The sequence below is a fragment of the Embiotoca jacksoni genome, unplaced genomic scaffold, assembly GCF_022577435.1.
Source record: "Embiotoca jacksoni isolate LCO1_2020_lvr unplaced genomic scaffold, fEmbJac1.0.p SCAF_16, whole genome shotgun sequence".
In the NCBI taxonomy this organism is placed as follows: domain Eukaryota; kingdom Metazoa; phylum Chordata; class Actinopteri; family Embiotocidae; genus Embiotoca; species Embiotoca jacksoni.
This window is the reverse complement of record NW_027185296.1, coordinates 6,259,051-6,268,702: the sequence shown is the minus strand read 5'-3', so window position 1 is coordinate 6,268,702 and position 9,652 is coordinate 6,259,051. Positions and strand designations below refer to the sequence as shown.

Genomic DNA, 9,652 nt, shown 5'->3' with positions numbered 1-9,652 from the left:
GACACCAGCAGTCTCATGTCTGCTCCTGCAGGTCTGCATTTATGTGTGTTTTTGTCTCAGGCGTGATGGATGAACACATGTTTGGTTGGGAGGAGACACCCCGAACATTGTCTGACGCTCATGTGTAAAATCAGTAAAACAGCACAAGCATTCAGAACAACGTTCACACCAAAAATAACTGGAGGGTTTCAGCTGGATAACCTGTCAGCCCCCTTCGCCCCTCTCTTCACCCTCCTCATCCTCCTCCTCCTCATCCGGGCTAACTCCCCATCCAGTCACACTTCCCAACCCCAAAATAATACAATAACAGGATTAATAAACATCATGCATTCACTCAGACAGCCTGTTGAGTATTTTGATATTTACAGAGCAGCACCAAGAGGAAAAGTACCAGGATCATTTGTTGCATATTCTTCTTTTTCAAACAAGGAGAGCTGTTGAATCTGTAATTATGTGTAAATGGTCAGATTCCCAGAGTCCTCATCCTGCCCAGGTAAACATTGTTTCCTCTTTCAGGACTTCAGACACTCCCAGCAGGAGCAGAAAATATTCAGTCATTTCCCCCTCTGCTCGCACAAATAGCATCAACTCTTTGCTGTGGACAAACAATTCCCTCAAAAGTAAACACAGCCCACAGACAGAGAAACATAACATTAGCATCCAGTTGGCGTCACATCATTTCACTAATGATGCAAGCTCATATTCCAGACTTTACACACACAGTAGGAAGCAGCAAAGATCAACACTTCAATAAGTCAATGGTACATCTACTGTGTATACATCAGACTTAATTTGGCACATTTATTAACTTTGAACAGCTGCTACAGAGCTGAATCAAATCTGTGGATACAAAAGCAACTTTTCAATCTGTTCTCAGCTCAAAATATAAATCAATGCCAGAAAAAAAAAAATCTATCAACCAGTTGAAATAGCAATTTGACATCCCTCGTTGATTAGTCACTGTTGACAAATGACAATCGTTTCATGGCACTTCTGAGTATCATATTCACTGTTGAATTTAATCTGATTGATGTCGATTCATCTGAATATTAATGTAGATTATTACACTGCCATGTTCTGAATTATTATCTTTACCCCTCAGCAGGTTCCTCACTGTGTGCTCATTTTGTGAACAAACATTGTTGAGACAAACATAACTCTGTTTTAAATTACAGTCACACAAAGGAGCCACTTGTGCCGATAGAGACTGTATTTCATTACGGCCACTGGTCTTGGAAAGACCTGCAGGCTACACTCTAATCCATCCTCTCTACTCTCTAACCAGTTTTAAAAGAAAGCTAATTGCAGTATTTACCACAAAATGTTCTTGCTTTAATCTATAATTAATTTGGTCACATTTTGTTCTGTATGGATTCAGCCCCTCTGTGATGCGTAGACATGAGTTATTGCTCTATTCCTTGTGTAATGTATTGTATTGTACTATATTGTAAGTAATCCACCACAGCCGCCCCTTGACTGTATGCTGCTCCAGAAGTTTCATAATTAACCTGAGGTCTGCCTCCATTAGAATGCAATGAGTGGAAACAATTTCCTATGGAGAGGAGACAGACCCATATCGTTATGCAGTAAATTTGTGTCTGTTAAGACCAAGCTTGGTTTTGATGCCTCTCAGTATCAGTTAATGCTTCAGTGAGGTGCTCGAACAAACAACCATAAAATATGGACTTATGTAAAACTGCTGAACACAGAAAACATTTTCAAACATGTTTTAGTGTATATGAAGATACATTTAAGAGGACTATTGGTCTGTATTGACAGTTTTGCAGTTTGTGTCTGTACAAGTAACAAACTGACTCCCATCATGTGTCACTGCAGTCCAGCCTGTTGGCTCTGACCCTTGTTGACTGGGAGTCTCAGACAGTCAGTCCTTTGGGATCAGTCTCGCAGACAGCCGGCCCATGATAAGAATGAGCCGCTGATGTCAGCAGTTTGCAGTCGGGTTTTCCTGGCCGTCAGTGCATCTGTGGAATTTCTCTTCCCCTCGCCATCTTCAGCAGGGGCGACCAGCCACTTGGACCATCCTGCACGCCCTGCAGGCTTAGCAACGTCGGCCTGCCCTGAGCAAACAGCACCTGGGGCGGCTCAGCCTTGACCCTCTGTCACATTCAAGGTTCACATCAGTGGTTCACCTCTGGGGCTCCCTGGCCAAAGATGGTGAGGGCTCAACAGAGAAGCCATGTTTGGATAAGAGGATGATGTGTATTTACAGGATGTGTTGCATGCGGTGAGAGTTTCATCCCATTTCTGATGCATATTTGCATCCATATAATCTCCTCAGTGGATGCAGCAGAATACTTTAAAACATTCCTCTGATTATCTGGGTGCCTTGGAAAGTGTAAAAATAACAAATTGAGATCATCAACACGAACAATTCGTGGTTGAAAATGGACTCTCACCGTGATGTGAGTGAGTGGAGAAGTTGGTGACTGGCTGTGACCTGACGTTGCAATAATACAAATAGTGAGTCAGCCTAACAGCTATGGTACAATAAGAGAATCTGTGAAGCAGCGGAAAAAACACATTCATCTCACAAACATCCTGACACTGCTTCCTTTTTTTTTCATCAGGGCTGTAAGCTGCTGAAATCCTCCACTTAACAAGGACCATAAACTGGTTTCTGTTGAGGTACTAATCAATCCAGAGTGGTCATGTTTAAGTTTGACACAACAGCCCTGGTTTACTTTGCTTAAGAGTTCCTTGGTTGTTCATGGAGAATGAGTTGGAAAGAAATGTGGCAAATTCAGTAAAAACCGTTCAAAGGTTCTGTATTTCTGCTATTTTTAACATTACAAGACTATAAGGCAATGCATTTATTCTGGATGTTGAACAGAACCAATAAAAAGGAGTAAAAAGGGAAGAATTGTTTCTAAAAAAAAATAGTTGTGGTGATTATTTATACATTTCCACGCATCCACTAGACAGTGCCCCCATTTAATCCAATGACACAGTGTGACTAGAGCGAGACATTTCCAGACAGCTGACGGGGAGTTATTGCCAGGTAAATAAATGTTTTCCCAATCAGTCACCTGCTGTAACACAACAAATATGCAACAACAGGCTCATGGTGTGACGCTTTATTTATTTCGCTGCTATTTCTGAGACATAAATGTGTCAAGTGGAATAATTTCAGGTATTTTTATGAGGTGTGTTCTTCCACAAGCATTTAAGAAATGTACCACTCCAGACTCAAATTAACATCAGCTTGTGCTGTCAGTGGGCATTGGCATGATCTCATGTTGTTAAATATTTGTTGAAATTATCCCATCAGATGTGATTAGTTATTATTTGTCATGCCTCCGCATGGTGACAGCTGGGACTGAAGGCATTATGTTTTAGGGTTCTGCATCTGCCTGTCCTCACAAACCTCCACTTGGACTCAAGAATGAACTGATTAAATTGTGGTGATGAAAGGTCAAAGGTCACTGTGAACTCACAAAAGATGTTTGTGGCCATAATTTCAGAATTCATACTCTGATTATAGCAAAAACCAGAAGGGGAGACTGTGACCATATTTTACATTTGGTAAGATAATAAATTGGTGATTATATAGATCTTCTGTGCTGTCAAGTTCAAGATGTGTGCATTGACTTCTGTCATGGCTTCAATATTTTTGATCTATCAGTATCATATTTATTGGCCAAATTCATTCAAAGTCTTCACTACATACTATCTGAATGTGGACAGATGTGGATGTCAACTGCAACCTGACTGGTTGGTGGAAGCATCCAACTGTCAGGAGGTCATTTGTAGTTTGAAGTGAGGCATCAGTTGTCAATGTTACTTTTGTTTTCAAAAATCCAAATTAAATTTATTATAAAAACCAAAATTCAGAACATCTTTCAGACAGTCAAAACTCATTTCAGTAGAATGTAAAAGACAAGAAATCTGTGCTGGTTAATATCCACAGAAATGTACCAAATTGTCCATGTCACTCTGCAAGAAATACGTGGATGAACGTATTGTTTTTTTTTACACTGTAACAGCCTTGTCACATTGTTTACTTCAACACGTATTTGTTCATTATTAAACAGAGGATATCTTCTCCATCATGACAAAATACTAACGAATTTAAGATGAGAAGAGAAAATAATAACTGTTTTCACTAAAAGATGCACCAGTTCAGTCGTACAGAAAGACTGAGGTTATTTAAACACCTTATTTCCTTTACATTTGTGAATACTTTGCTAACATACAGCTAACAGTACAGTATCGTATTGCTTAACAATCCACTGAAAATTAATATTCATATAAATAAGAAATTGGAACATCAAGCCAGCTACAATATATCATATGCCATAAATACAAAGATCAATGTATATATAGCAGCAAACAGTAAAAGAGCTGAACAACAGAGTAGCAGCTGGACATCAAGAGCAACAAGAAGGCACTAAGTTTACATTTCTGTGTTAAAGTTTGTGTCCTCGTTCAGGTCAGCTCCTGTGAAACGAAGAACAAACATCAGGGAGGAGCTTTGATTTTTACTTCTGATATCAGCTGTAGTAAATGAGATGGCTGCATGTCCTGACTTACACAGTGATCCTGCAGTTTCTTGCCTGGACGTAGCTTCCCGTGTACCTGATGTCGCACCTCACCTCGTTGTTGGAGAAGTCAGACTCCTGGACTTGCTGAGAGGGATTCACTGTCACCTGAACAACAGACAAAATAGCCATGAAGTATTTTGTTTGATTGCAGTTAAATATGATGTAAAACAAAACATGCTGCAGTGAATCCTGCTGGAATTCATTATTATAATCTGATTATTATTTATCTTCAAAATTCCATTCTATAATTCCACCTTGAGTATGTAGTTTCCCGGTGGTACATCAGTGATGTCGATCCACTGGCAGTCAATGTTGGCGTGATACGTATCATAGCAACCAGGACCGAGCCCCTAAGCAAAATCAAATGTTATATTATCTATATATTAACTCAAAGAAGAGGTTAATCTATATTTTTATGTGTGAAGAGAACAGTACTGAATCATGGAAGGACACCAAAAAAAGCAACCAAAGGAATATAAATGAAGTGATGAATGAAGAAAACGATGGATGGATGGACACTGACTTGTGTGTGAGCGGTGCAGGCAAAGCGCCGTCGCACTCCCGGGTCACATGACGTGTCCTCCAGACAGAAACTGGCTTTGTGTCCCTCGGCAACCTTCTGTTCAGTGGAGACGTCCAACAGGTCATAGTTACTAAAGGCCTCCATACTGTGGTAATGTCTGGCAAGAGGGAGAGACACAGACCCAACCGAGAGCTTCACTGCAAATGTCTTTTTCAGCTCGGATTCAAGAAAAATTTATTCACATAGCAAGATAATGCATTTCGTGTGTATCACTTTCTGTTCCTAAAAAACGTGTACATCACTTATTTTCTTATATCTATGGAAGTGAGCAAACTGTAACTGGCCCAAAACAGAGCTGCCTGGGCCACTTTGTTTAAAATACAGTATGAGCTGTTCAGAAATGTGCATGAAAATCAGTTATATGTGTTTTTCCCAACAGGTGCTGAGCAATAACCAATTTAGGACAAAAGATTTAAGCTAATTATTGTGTTCAACTGACTTTAGCAGCTGCTGTCTAAAGGCATATTGTTTAATGATTTCAGTGTAACTTCAGTGTAACTTTAATTGTTATATCTTATGTAAATTTAAAATTTTGAACATTTTATATCTCTTTATGATGCCCTAGGGTAGACTTCTACAGTATACTTTATCTCAGTATCCCAATAAAATAATAAAAACTAATACTAAAGGTAATATTGGTAACTCTTTAAAGACTTATTTTCCTATTTGACCAGGTACTAGTGTCTACACATCATGCAGGGACTGGGTTGTGTCTTCGTGTACATATATGGTTACAGTGAACTCACTGGTGACAGCTGTGCCATTCCCACTCATGTCTGGGTTTCACTGGGAGGAAGTCAGCTGTTCCCTGGTTCTTCACCCGCTGTGGAAACCGCAGCAGAACTCTGTAGTCGAGGTCACTCACACTCGGATGATACGCAGACCTGAAGGAAAAGGAAGCAGGAAAGGAATGAGCCAAGACAACCTTTACTATGAGCTGAGATGACAACCTATAACCCCTGGGCGCACAGCTGGGATTGAAGCACCATTTTACCACCTTTTTTGTCCTTCTGTCACACTGTCCTCCACACATACAGACACACTCCCTCTATTGCTCAGTCGATAGAACGGTGATTTACCGCCCAAGTGGTTTCTGGTCTTACCTCAGTAGTTTTTGCGCTCACCTCAAAAATCCTTTGCCTTTCATTTCAGGGTTTATTTTACTTGGCAAAGTGGCCGCTCAGATCAGAGGAGAGAATCTCAGGCAGTTGCCAGGTTTGTGTCCAGACGCTCTGTCACTCAGCTGTAGCGTCCAAATGGGACAATGGCCAACACATATCCTAACGTGGCAGCATCAGAGGATTCCTAATGGTTATTTTTCATTTTCGTTACAATACTTATACAATCTGGTGATTTTTATGCCTGAGGGCCACATTTTTATCACACCTGCATAACAAAATGTCAGTCAATTAAGTTAGACCGACTCTACATCTTACATGCAGTATAATTTCAAATAAAGCAGTGCACCTGGAAAGGCAGTTCTCTTCACCAGCACAGCGGAGTGCATACATCTGCACTCTCTGGATGTAAGAAGCTGCTTGTATGTAGTAAGGGTCAGGAACCAAGTCTGGGAGACCTGTAAAAAAAACAGTCCGATTTGTCAGATTTGAATATACAGGCAAACAATATATCATCATCAACAACGATACAACAAAACCTGTATCCATACAGAAGAGTATTTAATCCAATTATTGTTTATAAACAGAGAATTTATAATAAGACACAATTTTTACTCATAAAATCATTCATTGTTAAACATGTAATTTTAGTTCTGATATCGACATTTGATATTAAACACTTTTTAATCTACCTACTGAAGCAGAATCATGATTAGAGAACTTTGGATACTTATACTGTCATAATTTAAAGAGGTAATTTCTCCCACCCTTCTGGCGAACAACTGATGACTATCTAGAAGTCTATCAATCAACCATTTAATTTGGATTTTGCTCAGAGGCTCTCATACTGCAGACATTAGTTTTGTCATAGGGGGACATTAACGCTGACTCCCATTAAAAGCAGATTAGAAGCAGATTTTGAAAACGAGCATCTCTGCCTCTACAAAACTCCATTAAGTGCTTCAAAAATGAGCTGTGATTGATTTGATCATTCAAATGGTTTTAGGGTGTATTCAGTTAAGAATGTCTTCTTGATTATGTTCAACATGCATGTCTGTTCCTAGGTACTTTTTATACTCTTTATAGTCTGTCTCATTTGCCGTCCTCACCGTTGTGGAAGAACCTGGTGCCATAGCCGGTTCCTGGAGGGCGCACGGTGATCCTATTCCTGCGGTCTGGTGCGTAAACATCATAGAAAACAGAATTCCTATGATGAATACTGTGCGGATCTCTTGGGTCACTCACGTCCGCAGTACTTGTTGTATCCGGTCTTCTCCGAGGAAAGTGTATATCTACAGCGTTACTAGAGAGCGCTGTGGGAGACACATCTAATTCTGGTGTGATTCTGGTCAGTGAGTGCGCTCTGTGCACACTGGGCGCACCACGCGCGTCTTCTAAACTGGTCTGCTGAGGTATACGACGTGTATTCCCACCTTCCTCAGCCATGGTGACCCATGCAGATGTGGCAGGTGACCGAGCAGTTGAATCAGAGCTCTCAGATCTTAGCCTGCCTACTCGGCTATGCGTAAAATTCGGTAATCTCACCGCGGACGGCCCGGCCAGTTGTGCACCAGCGTCATCTCCAAGTGTACTCCGGCCTCCTCGAGGGACTCCGCTGCCGGAGATCTCTTGGATGGAGGTGAAAGCGGCTGCGCTGCCGTTAGACGATGCCTGGAGTGAACGGTATCCAACAGCCTCACCGGTGGTTTGGAGGCGTGAAGGGACATGTGTATGTGTAGCAGGTCGCCCCGAGGCGAGTAAATACTGACCCGCGTCAGAACCAAGAATCGACGTATCCATTTGACTGTGGTCATTTTGTGGAGGTTGACCCCCGTTCGCGTCCCCCACTTCCCCAGATCTGGTTCTGATGGATCTGCCGAGCGCAACAGGAGGGTTAAGTTGGTTTAAACTATTTTTTGTTGTTAATAAAAGTTGGGCACGTCTTCTAGTTTGCGCAGGTAAACGATATTGAGTTCCAGTGCTCAGTAAACTGTACACCTGGCCGTTATTCTCCCACTGAACCCGGTGTCTCCACGGTCCAACACGTGCGCGTAAATGGTGCTGACCGGTACCAAAACACACCAGCGCTTCAAGTAGGCAAATTAACACAAAGACAAACTTCTCCATGGCTCAGTGTGATGGTGTCTCTACCTGAAGAGCTCAAAAACTGAGACATTAACGACAAACATTTGAGTGTGACATGGGTGGTGTTTTGAATACACTCAACTCCGTCACGCAGTTGCGCACAGCATCACAGGCGAGAGGGTTTGGTCTGAGAGGACTTAAGCGTCTGTAATGTGAGTTACAACTTTTTCTACCCATCCAGAGTGAGAAGCTACACTCACTCCAACATGTAGCTTATCAGTTAAAACATGTTAACACCATTAACTCAATGGGCTTCATACGTAGTTCTAGCTACTGTTAACTGACATTATTTATTTAAAAGTGGAAAAGAGTCAAAGTCTCTTTGTTACCATCAAATATTTCTAAACCGCCTGTCTGATTTTTAGCTGAAACTCTGCGCCAGGACGCACACATTTCAGTGTTATTCCAGACGTGCATTATGACACTAGGCTGTATGCAAAGTGCAGTCAATATTTTAGTCTGGATTTATGGTCCATTACAGACAACTTGATGATCGACAAGATCGTGAATGTGAAGGTCAGCATTAGCGTTCAGGATCCCAAAAGTCCACTGAAAATCCCCAAATATGCATTTCTATATTGGAATTTAATTTCCTTGTACTTGTACACATTGTGCATACAGCAGAGAGCAATCAGGGATCGGTAGCATCAGGTCTACAACAGTATGCGGGACCTGATCCATCCCACACTGAGGCCGAGTTGACCTCTTCACCACAAGATGGCAGTGGACCCCTGGAGACAAACTGTTCTCTGTGCGACTGTAAACCACATTCACCAAAGTCTCGTGACTCTGACGTCTTTCAGGACGTCACTCACGACCCGTTTTTACAGCATTGAACATGATTGAAGATAAGACAATGGTGAAGTGACTCTAAAATTCTGCTCGGAAATTTGTGATCAGACTAAACTTGTGGTTATTACACAGTTTTGAAGTCAATTAATGAATTCACATCCTTCAATGTGGTTTAATGGATAATGTAAAAGACATGTAAATAGGGGCTTTATATTTGACATTGTATGTGTTTCACTCTTTACCACTCATTTTATTGCATGATGGACCAGTCTGGTATATTTTAGGAGTATGCACTTGTTAGAAAAATTACTCAGAGGCTTGGTTCAAAATCAAACATATCGGACATTTATTCTTGCAAGAAGGAGCAAATACATGCACCCTCAAAGAGAGGTGTCCAGCAGTGCTCCCAGATCTCCTCCATAGGACAGCTTTTATACAGTGTGACAAACAGT

General features: G+C 41.3%; 1 protein-coding gene across 1 annotated transcript; it reads right to left on the bottom strand.

The window, feature by feature from the left end:
- Window positions 1–4,288: 4,288 nt before the first annotated feature.
- On the bottom strand, window positions 4,289–8,390 carry loxl5a (lysyl oxidase-like 5a). The gene is made up of 7 exons (XM_069150506.1): window positions 7,373–8,390; window positions 6,613–6,721; window positions 5,892–6,029; window positions 5,086–5,242; window positions 4,817–4,912; window positions 4,552–4,667; window positions 4,289–4,458 (listed from the first exon to the last, which is right to left on the bottom strand). The coding sequence occupies exons 1-7, from the start codon at window positions 8,388–8,390 to the stop codon at window positions 4,452–4,454; spliced, it is 1,641 nt and encodes a 546-aa protein (XP_069006607.1). The 3' UTR covers window positions 4,289–4,451.
- Between the last annotated feature and the right edge of the window lie 1,262 nt (window positions 8,391–9,652).